Here is an 18,067-nt window from a genome sequence, read left to right as displayed (position 1 = left end):
CAACAACAGTGCATAGGTAAACCGTCAATAACAGATTGATGATAAACCACGCTTTTGGTTAAGATGATTTATAAAAAAGAAAGGGTAAACAAAGAAAAAGAAATTTGATACAAAGCTAGAAGAGTTGATAAAGTAATTCTACTACTTTCTTCCTGACTCCATGGCATCAAAGGCTGAGTCAAGATTGGAACTAACGACGCTCGTTGCTACTCGTTGCTGGTTCGTTCCTAGCATTGTCATCGCATCTGGCGGTAGAGAAATGGAACGAAGATCCTCCACAGCGCGGAAATAAGCATAAGGACCCCATCCTAGCAAAATTCCTTGTTACATCTTTTCTTTTTTTTGGTAATGTTAAATTTAAAGACCATGCCGCAATGGAATTGCCTCACACATTAACCACTCTACAGCTAGTTCAACACACATAACTTTTGTGTTTCACTACATGATGAGAAGTGTACCTTCATTCTGGTATGGAGGTGGGAAAAACTGCAGGTAGCAAAAGGTAGCAACTACGAGTCCTACAATTAACAGCAGTTGTGAAGAAAATCTGAAAATGTGAGCACCATTTGTCGTTGTGTGGTGAATTTTCAAGCTGACGCGGTGTCTAGAGGGGTTCTTACCTAGGATGCCGCCGGCAAACACGTCTTGCCAATGATGCCAGTAGTCGTCCACACGAGAAACACCAACAAGACAGGCAGCGAGGATAGGGAGGAACATGATGCACAGCTTTGCCACGTGCCCCCTGCGATCAAAGCATTTGATTTTTCCTGACATGTACAAGGCCAGAAAACCTAGACCTGCAAACGACCCTGCAAAATATCGTAGAATAATCAAGACATGAGCTCGGATAAAGGCCACACGACCGTGTCTTCAATTTTTATGTTTGCTTTGAGTGGAGAAGGGGTGGGGTTCTTACATGAAGTGTGACCGCTCGGGAAACTCTTGTGCCCTTCTTTTATGTCACCCGGTTTTCCATGGCACACCACATTGCCCCAACGATCGTACACCTGTGAAGAGAAGATAATACAAGATAAGATAGTATGTTTTTCTCTGGGCAAAACACGAGTCCTTTTCTTTTAGCAAATGAACGATCGTGTTACAACCATTACCACTAGACCAACACATGCACACATTAAACATAATGCTATGCACTGGTTTTCAAACCAAAAACAACACTTCAACTCATACATAAACTCAATAACTCAGATGTTACGACAACATACATCACGTCCATCAGGAAAACAACGCCAGAAAAAGTCCGGTCGGGGCCTGCCAACTGCATCTTTTATGGCATCCGTGAGAACTCCCGTTATCAATACAGAGAATAGCAGCCCTGCAGTAACATTCACTAGCATTTCTTCATTGAACCAAAAAACGGAAAGCCTAAACTTTACTAGTCTCAAACGGTCAAGATAACTGTACCTAGCACGCTATGGTGCAGATCATACACATCATTTCTCCGAAGGTAGTAGAGAAAGAACACGGTCATAGGCAGCAAAACTGCATACAGCTAATTCACCACAAGATATACGCACAGTATGATTTGAAACGATGTTAGCTTATGGTGGTAACCTTAAACTAACTACTAAGATGTTTCTACTCACAGGAACTGCCCAAACGGGTACAGTGTTTTCCTTCATCGGATACTTGAGATCTTCCATCATGCCTTCTCCAACGAACCTATAGAATGGGTTGATGACATTCAGAATGATCTCTATGACCACAAGTAGCAACAAAATCAGCCAGTCGTGCTTGTGGTCTCCAGCAAGTTTCCTCCCGTGAGACCTAATAGTGTGTTGACATTCTAGCTCAATCTGACTTGGCCTAACCTGTTTGGTAGCACGCAATACATATAGGTCTCATGTCATTCGTGAAAGTAAAGAATAGCAAACTCAATAATTCAGCATTGCAGTGACAAAGTTGGATCACTTAACCATATGTTACTGCATCAAGAAATAACTTTTAGTGATCATATATGGTACCAACTGAAGAAAATTCTTGATAAACGTTTATCTAAATGAATACAAATTCTTGATAATCAATCTAGAGGTTGAAACCAAACACCTCTAGATTTTTACACCATATTCGTGAACACAACACCACAGTTTTATTCATGTTTTTTGTTGTTGGTAATTTCTGCAAATTGAGTTACAGATATGTTAACTATACAAGATACATCATATCAAATTGAATACCGAAGAAACCAAATAAAAAATACATTAATCCAAGCTAAGTTTTTGGCCTCTAAGCAAGTCATATTTTCAACAACCAACTGAACAAAATTCTTGATAAACAAAAAAAATACTACTAACTATACTAAATTAAAAAAAAAAAGTCCAGAAACGAAAAGAAAAACATAAACAAACAAACCTGAAACATTGTCCGGAGATTCGTGTTGGGACAAAAAGAAATCTTCCAACCCATTTGCGCCCAATAATCGAAGCAAACCCACCAAGCTAAACCTCAAAAAATCAAGAATTTTGAAGGAGAGCTGACCCACAAAAAAAGCAGGGTGGGTAAAACGTTGTTTAGAAAAGACGGTAAATAATTACAAGACGCGTAAAGATACTGAACCGAAATAGCAAGAAAAATAGAATCTTTTTATCCTTAACAGCGCCAACAAGAAGGCAATGCAACAACAACGAATGGCATTGCGATTTGGTGGTAAAACCAAATTAAGTGACAGTATTTAAGGAAATTGTGGACGGAGATATTTTTCTCATGTTGCTGTCTAAACTTCAAAATTAATGGACCCCAACTTCATCAAATCTTGCCTACAATCATTAAGAGCTTTTACTCAAAAAGGGTCACTAATTATCACGATTAGTGAATTATTTTTTAGAGATAATGAGATATTGGAAAACAACTCCAGAAATAGAGCGAGGGAGAGATGATAAAGACTTGAAATTGAAGTGGAAAAGAACTGATGAGGCGCGTGGCCTTTATTTGGGTCATGCCGTCATGGGGCAATTGTGCCAAACAATAATGATTTTGAGTCGGTAATGATGTGTCTGTCGTGGAACGGGTATTTATTTAGTTTATTTGATTTTATATATATTTGAGAAAATCAGTAGTAGGAGTAGTTCACAATTACCCATGAAGATTTTCCAAAAGATAAAAATTAGTAAAATTTTATACATGTATTAGAAACCGATGACGAGATAGTCACTACTTCAAAATGTAAAATGAAAGTCTCATGCACAATTTTTTACTAAGAGAGTAGGTGAGTGAGGAATCCTTTTCAATTTTGATTTTCGGCCTTATGGTAATGATTCTTTTGACATTGCGATCGTTATCATAATGGTGTTATCTATTAGATCATACTCCTACTGTTTTATTTATTGGACGTTTATCCTAAGTGATAGGATGAATTCATAAAAGATTTAGACAAGTCATTGTTTTTATGCGTGTCAATGCCAACATTAAACTGCTTTTAGTGCTTTAAATAGTACTAGTATTTTTTATCGTGGGGGTCTGGACTCTGGCCACACTAATTTCCTTGCACGAAAGAGTTCAAGTTGGAAAACTAGGAGTATGTTTCTTCATCGAAGTGCAATTTCAAAATTTACCGAAATAAACAAAAATTTAAAGTATTGAATAACAAATTAGTATAAATAGAATATAAAGGAGGGGGCTTAACCTATCTGAGTAGATCATTCCTTCTGGCAAACATAAAATAATTGGTGGAAAAAATATTCAATTACGTGAACAACATCTTAATAGACCTAGTCAGTCATGCGTCACTTCAATAAATTCAGACACGCAATACACCATAATTTTCAGTCATGATACAATTAAAAAAGAATAACAAAATTATAATTTTAATTATAATACTCGTAAAATTATGGAATTAATCAAAAATTGGCCAAACTTAGTATCAAAAAAAAAATACACCATTGTAAATTATTGATCATCGACTAATATTGGGCCTTTTCAGTGATGTTATATCATACATAGCCCGTATTTAATACTCCATGAGCCCAAATCTTAAGCCCAAAATCCTTTTTCTGTCGTTTTTCTTCTACAAAAATTCTCAAAAGCATTAAGCTATCTAAATCATTAGTCAAGCTGACAAGCTCCATCAATGGAGTCCTTCAATCCCAATAGGCACCTTGAGAGAAAATCGGGTTTCTAGGCCAATTGGCCTTTAAAATTACGCAAATGTACCCACTTTGTTATCTATTCCAGTTATAGGAAACACGCCAACCTCATTGGCGTGTTTATAAATAAAAACGCCAGTGACATTGGCGCGTCATTACGCAAAAACGCCAACTGTGTTGGCGTGTTATATGTTGACCGTATTTTGGGTGTATTTTCAACCAATATACTTAAATTTAAACACGCCAACTTTGTTACCGTGTTTAATTGAACACGCCTATGATGATGGCGTTTTTATGGTATAAAACGCCAATTTCGATGGCGTGTTTAACTAAAAAACGCCAATTTCGTTGGCGTGTTTAGAAAAAAACGCCAATTGCGTAGGCGTTTTTCTGTTGAACCTTATCTTCCAGATCTGCCCCAAAATCGCAAAACCATCGTCACATTCCCTCTCCAAAACGGCGAAAAAACCTCCCAAAACTGAAAAACGCGAAAAATCTTGCCTTGGTCGGATTGAAGGGTGTAGATTTCTATTGTGGCTCATTCTTCCAAATATTAGTCCTCGTAATCGGTTAGTATATCGAATTTTGTACTCATTATTCTTCCAAACATTAGTGTACTAATATTTGTGTTGGATTATTATGATAGTATATATTGTAGTGTAATTTATATAATTATTTGCTGGTTTGTTATAGTATTATAAATTGTATTGTAATTAATAGAAATATTTTGACCAATTGTTATGGTATTATATGTTGTAGTATATCTAATTTTTTACCCATATTTGATAGGTTGTTATGATAGTATATATTGTAGTGTACTGTAAAGAAATATTTTTGACCAATATTTGTGTTTGACATTAATGCAGATAGTATGACGTGGTGTGTCTATTTATATTGGGGTGGAAAGATAATTCCCGGAACAGTTATTTCATATGATCCTCCTTTTGCAAAAGGATTGATTATGTTGGATGAAAGTATTTCCTACGATAAGCTTGTGGAAACAATTTGTGAAAGGATGGGGATAAACATATTTGAAAACAAACTTCAAATAGTATGGAAACGTCATATATGGCATGGATCTTCAATCACGTATATAGGTATTTTACTAGAAGAAGTATACATGCCAATAATGTTTAGTGAGAGTATGACTACAGGAGGTCAAATTGAATTGTATGTTGAGTATTCGTCAATTACTCAACAACATAGTCATCTTCTCATGAGTAATGATGTTGGTACGTCTACGAGAGGCCGAGAACTATATTTCGCTGCAACACAAGATTTTGATGTTGGTACGTCTACGAGAGGCCAAGAACCATGCTTCGATACAACACAAGATTTTGATGTTGGAGGCGTGCATTTAGGGGACAGTGACAACTGTGATGTGATTGAGGCCATAATTGGTCCTGATAAAGCCGACTTTCTTGATCCACAATCACCTTATGATTCTGAAGATGTCGACCCGGATAGTACAGATTCAGATGGTGCTTCGTCGGATGAGGACCAATTTGTTGCTCCAAGCACATCCATTCCGGTTGGAGAAACAGTGGTTGGAGAAACATCAACTGGAGGAAGAGCAGTACGAGAAAGAGTAGTTCCACAGTTCCCACAGCCTGGTATGAACTATTTTCGCACCTTACCAGGTCCGTATGATAGTTTTGATCCAAAAAACTTTGAGTCTGATGATCTCAATGTGCATTATTGGAGTGAAAAAGATCCGAGCAATGTCGGGTTGCATACTAAATTTAAAACCAAATTGGAATTGAAGTCAGCTGTCACTCATTGGCATTTGAAAAAAATCCGCCAATATACAGTCGTTGAAAGTAAAGGAAAGAGATGGCATGCAGTTTGTAAGTGGCCACAAGGAAATCCGAAAGATAAGTCCTTACCTAAATGTTTGTGGGAGTGCCGAGCAACACTGAGGAAGCATGATGAACACTGGCAAATTAGAGTGTTTAGCACTGCTCATACTTGCATGGGGGATCGTAATTATAATGGGCACGCTAATCTTACGTCGGGTATGATAGCGTTGAGTGTTCGCCATCAAATAGAAAACGATCCTTGCTACAAGGTAAAAGCAATTGTGGCGGATATTGAAAATAGATTTCATGTGAAAGTTAGTTACAAGAAAGCATGGTATGCTCGGAGGACAGCTATTGAGCTTGTGTATGGTTCGTGGGAGTGGAATTTCAAAGTTTTACCAGCTTATTTGAATGAGGTGCAAAGACAAAATCCTGGCACAATTGTCGAATGGTTGCATGATGACAGATCAAGCAACGGTATGAACAAGGTTTTCAAGTACGTATTTTGGGCTTTTGGTCCAGCTGTGGAGGCTTTTCAACTATGCAAACCAGTTTTAACCGTTGATGGAACTCATCTACGTGGACGATTTCGAGGTAAAATTCTTATTGCCGTTGGATTTGATGCTAATAAGAAATGTTTGCCTATTGCATATGCCATTGTTGATGAGGAAACCATACAAAGTTGGAATTGGTTTATGGAACGTATTAGACTTCACGTGGCAAAGCATGAAATATGTGTAATATCAGATAGGCATGTGGGAATCATAGATGCAATGAATTCTCCCATATGGAAAGAAGAACCCAATGTGGGGCATCACCGATTTTGCTTGGTACATGTTAGAAAGAATGTTTTGCAGAATCATAAAGGCATCATGGTAAAAAGACTTGTTTGGAAAATTGGTATTGCTACCAAGAAACGCAAGTTTAAGAACAGACGTCGTTTACTTCGAACCATCAACGACGAGGCCGTGCAGTACCTTGATGCCGTGGAGTTAGAAAAATGGAGTTTGGCGTATGACAAACACAAACGATGGGGTGAGATGACCACTAATATGGTGGAATCTTACAACAATGTGTTGAGAGGCGCAAGACAACTCCCAATTAAAGCTTGCATTGATCTGATATTTTGGAGGACAATAGAATGGTTTAATGAGCGGTCACTTGCAGCAACACAGTGTGCCACACCACTTACCCCGTGGGCCCATGCAAAGGTGTGTAAATCTGATGTAAAAGGTCAATTACATAATGTGAGAGTCCCAAACACAATTGCATATGGAGTTGGCGTGTTTTAGTTATAAAAACGCCATTGTGAGTGGCGTTATTTAAAAACGCCATCATAAGTGGCGTGTTATCAAAAAACGCCTATCAGGTTGGCGTGTTTGTTCAGTAGCTCAGCCACGGCGTGTGCAAAATTTGCACAATTTATTTACCAACTTAAAAACGCCATCTTGAATGGCGTGTTTGCAAATAGCCCAATTATCTAATATAAAAACCGCGCATTTATCAACTTACAATATAAATACGGGAAATCAATGAAAACCACCAATATCAATAGAATATATCAAATTACTAATATGAAGCGGTCAAATCAATAAAAAAAACACCAATTTATATAGAATGTATCAAATTACAACCAACACCAATAAAAATCACTCGTCTCGCCTTTTCCGCATAAACAGACTACGGATTCCCTTCCCGATACTGGTCTTAGGGATTCTGGACGGAGGAGTATCTTCAACGACAGCATTCTCTAAATCAACATCAAAAAAGTCGTCTCTCACAGAAGACCGAGGTGGAGATTGTTGATCGCTGAGACCGATATCTTCTCCTGTACCACCCGTGTGGCTGACAGAGTGACGACCCCGCACGGCAGATCTTGGTGGAGGAGGAGCCTCAAAATCGTCATCAGAATCATCAACCAATTGAGTATCCATCCTTGATGATGACGACTGTCCACCAACTTTCTTCTTTCCACGCCGCTTCGCTTTTTGCCGCACGGGCACCTCGATGTCCATCTCAGAGCGCTGGGAAGGACGGTAGTCCATCGTCTCAGCTTCCCCACATATCTGGAGGCCATGTTCAACCATCCTCGAAATGGTGAATAAATCCGGCCGTCCTGACATGTCTTGCTCCCTAAGAAAGTGGCGTATTTTGTGAAGGGTATCCACCTACAATTTTCAGTGTTAATTACATTTCATCATATGAATATAAATAAAGAATAGTTGTTGAAATTTACCGCGTAGTGATGAGAGGCCGCCGTTTCATGGAAGCCCTCAGGAGCATGCACGCCGGGTTTTGTTAGGTACACCACGGTTATCCGGCGAAACCAATCCATGTACTCATCAGTAGCAACAGGCTCGAATGAGTACTCCAAATCAACATACACCGTGTCGTGCCTATTATGCCAATCTTGTATATGCTTGGCGTGCCACTCAACCCAGTTCCGACCTGCTTTGCCACGGCGATCCTGTTTCGTAAAATCAGTTCCGTGGAACCGGTCGACAAGCGGGATATACGGTTGGACAATCCCAAACTGTCGCAGCACTCGCTGTGGCATGTGTGGCTCAACCATATTCCAGCAGATTAGTGTTGTCATCGACGTCCATATAGGACGACCGGCAACACAAATATCCGCCAGATTTCGATTGACGTACGGCCTCCAAATAAACTAAATATGAAACTTATTTAGTCAAAACAAGTTCAATCAAAAACAGCAATCTAGCAATAATTTAGGTTATGTAAATTACCTGATTGGCATGCATTGTTGAGAACTGATCTCTGAAAGTTTCAATGCAATGTCCGGGTGCTTTTACATAAGAGGCCCGACCAGTCCACCTACAAAAATTAAATTATGAGCGAACAACACAAAAATCAATAACAATTATGCTTAAAAAAGTAATTAGTGGACAACTTACGCGACTGCACATGGTAAGTAGTCTACGGGCGTGGGGTTCAGCATCTGCGGTCTAATAATTGGGATTCTCTCCCAAGCCCACAGCTGTAACAATGTAAGAGCTCCCCCGACATCGGTCCTCTTACCAAGTGCAGCTTCACATAGATTGTGGTACAAGCAGGCAAGAGTCGCACCTCCCCAGCTATAGCTACCACATTGTTCTATATCCATGAAAAACTGAAGGTAGAAGAAGGGAATTTTATTACCGGTGGCGTTCGGGATCAGTAGACCACCCAGTAACAGCAGACAATACACACGAGCACGTTGATTGTACATGTATTGCTCGTGGTCATCACTCAGCTCAATCCGCAGTTGGTTTGATAAGCTTGTCTGCTTCCAGTTCATTTCTTTTAGATCAACTGCATCTGGAATAAAGCCAAGAAAATCCAAACAAACATCCTTCCAATATCCGACATCCTTAGTGGGGATGTAACCCGTCAGAGGCTCACCGTCAGTTTTGAGGCCCCATAAGACCTCCACGTCTTCTAAGCTCACAGTCGCTTCACCGACTGGAAAATGAAACGTATGAGTCTCAGGCCTCCAACGTTCGATCAAAGCGGTGATAAGATGGTGGTCAATGTCTTTCGGTTGACCACACCTCAACATCCCGCCGAACCCCATCTCATCTATAACTGCCAAAACACGAGGATTTATGGGAACATCCCATATGATTCCTTCGTATCTTCTACACCGTACGTCTTCCGATGGCACTCCTGCCCATATTTTATTAGAGACGTGTTGTCTCTGCAGATATAATACGGAGGGGTCCTCAGGACCACATAAGAGCCGACGACGAGAAGTTGAAGAAGATGCCATAAATTACCTACACACATTCATATTCCAAATTAAACAATAAACAAACCTAAACAAATTCAATAATTACAAACAATTTTATACAATATCACAAAATGGAACACCTATATCAAATAATTCACAATACACAACTTCAACATCATAACACAATTCACCTACACAAAAGTAACCGTTCAAATGCACAATATACATCAATTCTCCACAAATTCAACTTACCCAATTTTAGTTTGACCAACCTAACCATTTCAATTTCAATTTCAACCTAACAATATACACAATATTAACAATTCAAACTACAAACAAAGACACTAACCAACACCCACATAAACCAAATCAATTTGCCCAATTTTCAAGTTTTAAAACCCTACGATTTTGGTTTATAATCAAATTTATACACAAATTCACTTAAATCCAAACAACCCAACATAATAATCAACACTAACGTCATACAAATAATCCATATGCACAATATTTCAACTCAAATTGCAACCCATTACAAACCCTAGCTAAGTATCCAACAATTACTCTAATAATGTAAAAGATAAGTATACTAACCAAATAAATTGGAAGATTTTGGGGAAAACTAGTACCGATTGATAAATGGAGGGCGAAATCACGGAGAGTAGGAGGAATTCCCGACGAGAGGCGCTGCTACTATGGAAAATCGCGAATGGTGTGTGGTGTGTGTTTTTCGCGATTTGGAAGATGAGGGGCTGCTATAACAGTCTGTAAAAACCCGCCATTGGGGTTGGCGTTTTTTACGTAAACCCGCCAATGTAGTTGGCGTTTCTGTACTTAAAGACGCCAACTTCGAAGGCGTCTTTTAGAAAATACGCAATTTCCGTCGGTGTTTTTTATTTCATAAACACGCCTTCGCAATTGGCGTTTTTAGGTAGTAAACGCCAACACAATTGGCGTGTTTTAACGTAACTGTAATGGGAGACAATACGGGCAAAATACGAGACATTATAAAACGCCATCTTAGTTGGCGTTTTCACTAAAACAAAACGCCAATGAGGTTGGCGTGTTTCCTATAACTGGAATAGATAACAGAGTGGGTACATTTGCGTAACTTTAAAGGCCAATTGGCCTAGAAACCCGATTTTCTCCCTTAAAGAACAGTGAGTACAGTCGAAAACTTGATCTACACTTTCAACTCCTTTCAAAATTTCCGTGCTAATTTGAAAATTTTATGAGATTTATCGTCAAAAATCATTTTGTTACAGATTCGTGAGTAACTTAACGGGATCTTCGAAGCTTGAAATTTTCTTTCTGATCACAAATCTTTCGGTTAGTATTTAGCTATGCAGTGTTCTTTATTTTATAGTTTGCTTCATGAGCTCATAATTGTTTTCGTGCTCTTCAGATTTTGGTTCTTATTAGACGTTGCATCGGATTCAACTGGATCAGTAATGGTAATTACATTGTTGTGGGCTCTACTGATAGTTTGTTGAATGATCGCAGTTGTGAGTTGTCTTGATGTTTTGTTCATTTCACATGATGACTTTAGTTTATTTTTTTCGGTCATGTTTGTGCCCTAATTTCCAAGAAACAACCTCATGGCGAATTTTATCCGCCATTTGTACCCCGAAAAAAAAAGTTTCCAAAGAGGGGAAAGACGCTTGAAGCTCTCGCGTGTTTTAACTAAACACGCTTGAAGCTCTCGCGTGTTTTAACTAAACACGCATCAGGCTCTCGCGTCTTTAAGCAAACACGCGACACGCTCTCGCGTCATTAAGCAAACACGCGACACGCTCTCGCATGTCTCCCTTGAATAACAAAATCGGTCCAGAAGGCAGAAACCTCACAGAACACGCGAGAAGCACAGCGAAAAATCGGCGCCCATTCTTCCCAACCAGCGAAATTCGAAGCCTAATCCGATATTTAGCTCTCCCATTCCAATTTTAAGTGTTGTTAGGTAACTTTCTTCCCTTACTTTCGATTTTTATTGGTATATTTTAGTTGGGTATAAGAGTTAGGGTTCATGGGTTAGAAATTATTTTGTTGAATTTGGTGTTGAATTATTCAATTTGGTTGATTTTATGTTGAAATTGGTTGTATTTGATGTTGAATTATTCAATTTGGTTGATGTTTTGTTGAAGTATTGAATACGGTTGAATAAGGTGTTACTTTGTTGAATTTGGTGTTAATTTGTTGAATGTGATTGATATTTTGTTGAATTATTGAATTTGGTTTTGAATTATTGAATTTGGTTGAATTATTGTTGAATTATTGAACATGGTTGAATATGGTGTTAATTTGTTGAATTTGGTGTTGATTTGTTGAATGTGGTTGATATTTTGGTTTTGAATTATTAAATTTAGTGTTGAATTATTGAACATGGTTGAATTTGGTATTATTTTGTTGAATTTATTGTAAATTAATTGAGAATTTGGTTGAATTATTGAATTTGGTTGATTTTTTGTTGAATTCTTAAGTTATATTTTTTTTATAGAATTTGGTTTATAATTAAATATGTTAAATTTTGATTATATTAGGATGTCGCGATATGGACCAGAAGATCCTTCTGTTTTGCATTATCAGCACAGTCATATATCGCGCAAGGCGTGGACAGGCGAGGAAACAACCTCTTTCAATATTCGGCGCTTTGAGGGACATTTCTGTGATGATTATCGATTTCCCAGAAATGTCCCTCAAAGCGCCGAATATTGAAAGAGGTTGTTTCCTCGCCTGCCCACGCCTTGCGCGATATATGACTGTGCTGATAATGCAAAATAGAAGGATCTTCTGGTCCATATCGCGACATCCTAATATAATCAAAATTTAACATATTTAATTATAAACCAAATTCTATAAAAAAAATACTATAACTTAATAATTCAACAAAAAATCAACCAAATTCCCAATTAATTTACAATAAATTCAACAAAATAACACCAAATTCAACCATGTTCAATAATTCAACACCAAATTCAATAATTCAAAACCAAAATATCAACCACATTCAACAAATCAACACCAAATTCAACAAATTAACACCATATACAACCATGTTCAATAATTCAACCAAATTCAATAATTCAACAAAATATCAATCACATTCAACAAATTAACACCATATACAACCATGTTCAATAATTCAACCAAATTCAATAATTCAACAAAATATCAATCACATTCAACAAATTAAACACCAAATTCAACAAAGTAACACCTTATTCAACCGTATTCAATACTTCAACAAAACATCAACCAAATTGAATAATTCAACATCAAATACAACCAATTTCAACATAAAATCAACCAAATTGAATAATTCAACACCAAATTCAACAAAATAATTTCTAACCCATGAACCCTAGCTCTCATACCCAACTAAAATATACCAATAAAAATCGAAAGTAAGGGTAGAAAGTTACCTAACAACACTTCAAATTGGATAAATATCGGATTAGGCTTCGAATTTCGCTGGTTGGGAAGAATGGGCGCCGATTTTTCGCTGTGCTTCTCGCGTGTTCTGTGAGGTTTCTGCCTTCTGGACCGATTTTGTTATTCAAGGGAGACACGCGAGAGCGTGTCGCGTGTTTGCTTAACGACGCGAGAGCGTGTCGCGTGTTACATATACATGCGAGAGACTGATGCGTGTTTAATTAAACACGCGAGAGCTTCAAGCGTGTTTAGTTAAAACACGCGAGAGCTTGTCGCGTCTTTCCCCTCTCTGGAAACTTTTTTTTTCGGGGTACAAATGGCGGATAAAATTCGCCATGAGGTTGTTTCTTGGAATTTCGCCCATGTTTGTGTGGGAAAATTAGGCCATCCTAAGAAAGATGATAACGTTGCTGGTGGTGGAAAGAGTTTCAAAGCCTATGTTGCAGTCTTGCTTATTGATTATCTCTGCATTGCTATGCCTTATATCTTATATCTGACTGTAAGTACTCAAAATCTACGAAAGAAATCTTGAATGTTAAGAGGTACAGTGGAATTCTTTCGGTGGTTTGTAGTTAATGGTGTGACTTGCTGATGACAGGTTTTGGCAGAATGGACTTATTGGAGCACAATCTTGATGCTTTTGCTGCTGTTTTGCCTGAAAACATTCGATAGGTAAAATTGTGAAAATTTCTATTGGACTCTTTTATTTTTATATCAATGATAGTATTTAAGATTCTTGAGAATTTTAGTGGTTCTAAGTATATTTTGCATTTGTCATGTTTTTGGAATTAATTTAATCTTTAGACAGAAATCGACCTTCATTCTTGCAGGAAGGTGCTGTGGACTCTATTAGGGAAGATATCACATCTTACAGGGTCTCGATGGTACACAGTCAAACTTTTGTTAATCAAATACATCAGCTGTAGCTAATGCTTTAACAAGGATGATTTTGTGCAGATGCTTGTTACATGCTTCTCGATTTTGGCTGTTGATTTCAAGATATTTCCCAGAAGACACGCAAAAACAGAGACATATGGGACTGGCTTGGTGAGAACTATGTGCTTACTTTGGCGTAAGTCCTCATTTTGTGTATTTGCTTGTATCATCGTCTGCAATATTTGTCATTCTTCTGTCCAACTTAGAGCTTCTATTAGTTTGGGTATAAACTTTGACATTCTATTTGCATGCTAGATGGATCTTGGGGTTGGCGCATTTGTGGTAGCAAATTCCTTGGTTTCACGACAAGCGTGTGGTATCGCAAATATGTAAGCAGCTAAATTGCTTTGCTACACGTGTACTTGATTGCTTTCTATATCCTTGCGGCAGTCCTTGAGACCAGAATGACTTGGTTCTGGTCCCAATTAGTTTAGTTTCTTAAAGTTGCAGTTGCATTTATATATTCACAACTAGGAGTGTATTTTTGGGTGTCCGTGGATTTTTTGTTTTGTATTATTATTCAATGGATGTTGAGTTAGATTTTAATTGCCAGTTCTGCAGCATTTTTTTCAATATCTTTTGTACTATGTGTTGTTATAATTGATCGGGTGCTCTTAATTTCTTGTTCATTTGCGCCAATCTAGGACACTGAGTACTGGTTTTCGTTCAACTAGTCCGTTGATTATTTTGGGGTTTGCTCGACTTTTCTCTACTTCAAGTGTGAATTACCAGGTACAGTAATATGGGGTTTTCAACTTATTTACCCTTCTGCGTTCGACGATCGTACTCTAAATTTGTTAATCCCACACCCCTAATATGACTGTGTTTGCATGTTCTCCGTGTAGGTACATGTTGGTGAATATGGTGTCCACTGGAACTTCTTTTTCACTCTAGCTGCTGTGTCTATCCTCACATTAATTGTTAACATTCATCCAAAATATTGTGGCATACTAGGTTTATTAATCCTAATAGGTACTGCGCAATTTCAAAATTTCCTATCTGTTCTGGCTGAGGTCCTTAACTATAACAGTTGTATAAATCATAATTTGTTTCATTAACATGTGTGGACTTGTATGTGATATCAGGTTATCAAGCCTTACTATTGTGTGGGCTGAATTTATATCTTCTTTCTGAAGAAAGGAAAAGTGACATTTTTAGCCAAAACAAGGAAGGGATTTTTAGCATATTTGGTGAGGATCTCTCTGTAGTTTGGGTATTCCTCGTTACTTATCCTATATGTATCTTCTTGATACATTTCTCTTAGGAAACATCGTGAACATTAACATTATTCTCCCATAAAAGAAACTGTGCTATTTTAACATTATGCCATTGATTTGTTCTTGGTTTCAGGATATTGGGGTATGTATCTTATTGGTGTCAGAATTGGTAGCTATGCCTTCTTTGGAGACAATGCTGATGCTATGTTGGAAACCAAGACATGGACAAGAACTAGAGTTTGGGTTCTTTGCATGTTTTTCTGGTAAGGGGAATGTGTTTTGGTTTCAGCAGTTACTTCTTTATTGTTTAATTGCTCAGTTTGCCTAGTCATTTGGTTTCCTTCTTCTTCTTCTTCTTGTTGCAGGTCACTAACGTTGCTTCTAGACTGGTATGTTGAAGCAACATCTCGCCGAATGGTAATGCCCACTCTGAAATGTAACTAACCTGTATCACATCCTATACCGCCGTCTTGAAGGATAGAAGATAATGACTTTGAGATTTTTGTGCAGTGCAACATGGCATATGTTTCTCTTATCTTGGCTATCAACCTCCAGGTAACTTTTTTTATTTTTTTATTCATGAAAAGGATGATCCTGTTAAATTGTTTTAATCATGCATAAATTTATACACTAATTTCCTTATATTGAATATTGATATTATTAAATTGATAGTAATCATTTTTTAAAACTGTCCTCTTTTTTTCTAAGTAATTTTGCTAGTTTAGAACAAATCCTATAATTTTTGTGCTGTTTGCTGCTGCCAAATGCCAATCAAGCAATAGTTGCATATCATTCCCTCAGGTGTTAGCCATCGTGATGATGTTCGACTGTGTTCCGGGATGCAAGAGTTCAGCCATGGAAGAAGCTTTTAGTCGAAATATGCTAGCATCGTTTCTACTGGTTTGAGATAGCACCAACCCCTTGCTCATGGTTTGCATACACATGATGATTCAGGTCTCGATCGAGTGACTGACCACCGGTTTTCTGAATGTGTGCAGGCTAATGTTCTTACAGGAGTGGTGAACTTGTCCATTGACACTCTATCAGCTTCATCGATCTCAGCTCTAGCTATCTTGTTTGCTTATGCGTTCATTTTATGTTTTGTTGTAGGAATAGCAAATTATTTTGGCATGGTGTTGAAGTTTTGGTAGTCTAAAACCTCACACCATTTGCTTGGTTTCATAGTCTCTCTCTCTCTGGAATGGGTTTAATCGTAAATCTCGTTCCGAAAGCGATTAATCCGGAGATCCTTATCATAATTTCTATGAATATCAATGTAAAAGATACTGCTAGTATTTCATGGTTCATATGCGAATCTTTTGAAATTGATTCGCCTAACTTTACTTAAAGTTTCCTAAATAATATTAACGTCAGGGTAATCATTTGCATACACGTCCATTTATCAAAATAATCGAGTTTAATGATAAAAACGGACTAACGTCAGGGTACTTGTACTTTCGTGGTGATCATAATCACACAACGAATTTGGACATCCCGTAACCCCGTTATTTAAAGTACGTATTGTTTTGAAATATTCAATACTAATATATTTTAAATATTCCCGTGATACTATATTAATATCCTTCTCAAAATCCTGAGATATTAAAAACATAAATTATCTACACATATAAGTCAACAAGTACGTCCAAAATGAAATCATGTCAACCTCTTTAGTATGTAGTAGTATAATAATATTATGGCTTCATTTATCTTATCCCAAATACGAATACTATGCGCAGTTTCAATATAAGTTGCGGTTATCCGATTTACCTGAATTGATTAAATTAAAATAGTTGGTTCATATTATTGGAAAGGCATGCGATAGTCAAATTAAAGTGTTTATATTTTTAATCCAAAGAAAGGTTACATATTAGTACAACACAATGACCATCTTTCGTGAGTTAAACACAATGACCATATTAGTTATGAAGGTATATTTTATTTGTAACTTCAAATAAATGAATAAAAAACATATTGAGCTTTACAGATACTCGTATCTGTAAATGTACCTATCACATGGAATCGGGGAGGAATATGTCAACTTTTAATATTGAAAAATTGTTCTATATCTGTAATGCAAATAGGATAAATACAGTAATATATATTTAATTATAAAATATAGTATTAACTTAAAAAGAGCAAATTATAGGAAAAACTAAGTCGGGTTAAACTTGCAATTTTTAAAAATAACATTTGACATCATGGAGTAGTAATACTCTAACTAATAATATGGAGTAAATTGTAAATAAAAAGATATACTATATGAGTAATTATAAATAGATAGATTAAAATAAAAAAAATAAGATTATTTTTTGTTGGTGTGAAAGATTTTTCCTCTCCCTCTACAATATCCACTAACTCACTTTCTTTTGCCAATATTAGCCAAATAGGGGTACTACTTTCTTTCTTCTGCCTGTGTTAGGCTTCAGTTAGTATATATTATCAGTGATTTAATTTATTCTCTGTTGAGTTGCTATATTTTATTTTATATATGTATCCCCTTCCATAATGATGAGAGGTATTTAAAAATAATCAAAGAATATAGTCGGCAACATACCTTTACCAAGTTATGTAACGATGAGGTAGAATGACCCTTTTCACTCAATATTTCGATTTATGAATGCTAAATGTCTTCACATGCATTATTTATAGACTATAGTAGTAGTATAATAGTATTAACTTTTATAGTAACAAAATGCTGATAATGCCACCAGTATTTCGTTCCAATTCCCCTAAAATACAACACTATACTCTGTTTGTTACGAATATACAATGAATGGAAAAAAGTAGTGAATGGATAAAGTGTCCATTTCGGAACGTACTATTAGAGCATCCACAACCGTGCTCTTACCAGCGAGC

At 37.1% G+C, this 18,067-nt stretch overlaps 3 protein-coding genes across 3 annotated transcripts; 1 reads left to right on the top strand and 2 right to left on the bottom strand.

Annotated features, from left to right (window-relative positions):
* Nucleotides 1–35: 35 nt before the first annotated feature.
* LOC121753128 (lipid phosphate phosphatase 2-like) lies at nt 36–2,860 on the bottom strand. The gene is made up of 8 exons (XM_042148312.1): nt 2,371–2,860; nt 1,605–1,829; nt 1,423–1,510; nt 1,224–1,333; nt 917–1,007; nt 621–809; nt 459–518; nt 36–308 (listed from the first exon to the last, which is right to left on the bottom strand). Exons 1-8 carry the CDS (start codon nt 2,422–2,424, stop codon nt 142–144), a joined length of 984 nt encoding a protein of 327 aa, XP_042004246.1. The 5' UTR covers nt 2,425–2,860; the 3' UTR covers nt 36–141.
* A 4,642-nt stretch (nt 2,861–7,502) lies between these two features.
* LOC121751194 (serine/threonine-protein phosphatase 7 long form homolog) lies at nt 7,503–9,551 on the bottom strand. Its single transcript, XM_042145908.1, has 4 exons — nt 8,815–9,551; nt 8,647–8,734; nt 8,136–8,567; nt 7,503–8,067 (listed from the first exon to the last, which is right to left on the bottom strand). Exons 1-4 carry the CDS (start codon nt 9,471–9,473, stop codon nt 7,549–7,551), a joined length of 1,698 nt encoding a protein of 565 aa, XP_042001842.1. The 5' UTR covers nt 9,474–9,551; the 3' UTR covers nt 7,503–7,548.
* A 1,335-nt stretch (nt 9,552–10,886) lies between these two features.
* Nucleotides 10,887–16,533, top strand: LOC121752580 (uncharacterized protein At4g17910-like; the record flags this gene model as incomplete). The annotated part of the gene is made up of 15 exons (XM_042147706.1): nt 10,887–10,955; nt 11,032–11,080; nt 13,439–13,554; nt 13,654–13,727; nt 13,864–13,939; nt 14,013–14,102; nt 14,247–14,320; nt 14,636–14,723; nt 14,837–14,963; nt 15,077–15,181; nt 15,342–15,471; nt 15,574–15,625; nt 15,719–15,763; nt 16,010–16,108; nt 16,207–16,533. Coding segments are annotated over 15 exons (1,347 nt in total), but the record flags the coding sequence as incomplete, so codon positions are not given.
* Nucleotides 16,534–18,067: the final 1,534 nt, after the last annotated feature.

The sequence above is a fragment of the Salvia splendens genome, chromosome 10 (assembly GCF_004379255.2).
Source record: "Salvia splendens isolate huo1 chromosome 10, SspV2, whole genome shotgun sequence".
NCBI lineage: Eukaryota > Viridiplantae > Streptophyta > Magnoliopsida > Lamiales > Lamiaceae > Salvia > Salvia splendens.
This window is presented reverse-complemented; position numbering and strand designations above follow the sequence as displayed.

Bases quoted from the DNA above. Each gene is read 5' to 3' on its own strand.
- LOC121753128 (XM_042148312.1), bottom strand. From the start codon at position 2,424: ATGGGTTGGAAGATTTCTTTTTGTCCCAACACGAATCTCCGGACAATG. The intron at 1,334-1,422 runs GTACAGTTATCT...ATGTTACTGCAG, and splicing joins TCTGCACCATAGCGTGCTAG to GGCTGCTATTCTCTGTATTG. The intron at 309-458 runs GTACACTTCTCA...GAATTTTGCTAG, and splicing joins ACCTCCATACCAGAATGAAG to GATGGGGTCCTTATGCTTAT.
- LOC121751194 (XM_042145908.1), bottom strand. From the start codon at position 9,473: ATGGGGTTCGGCGGGATGTTGAGGTGTGGTCAACCGAAAGACATTGAC. The intron at 8,735-8,814 runs GTAAGTTGTCCA...TAATTTTTGTAG, and splicing joins TACTTACCATGTGCAGTCGC to GTGGACTGGTCGGGCCTCTT. The intron at 8,568-8,646 runs GTAATTTACATA...TTTCATATTTAG, and splicing joins CAACAATGCATGCCAATCAG to TTTATTTGGAGGCCGTACGT.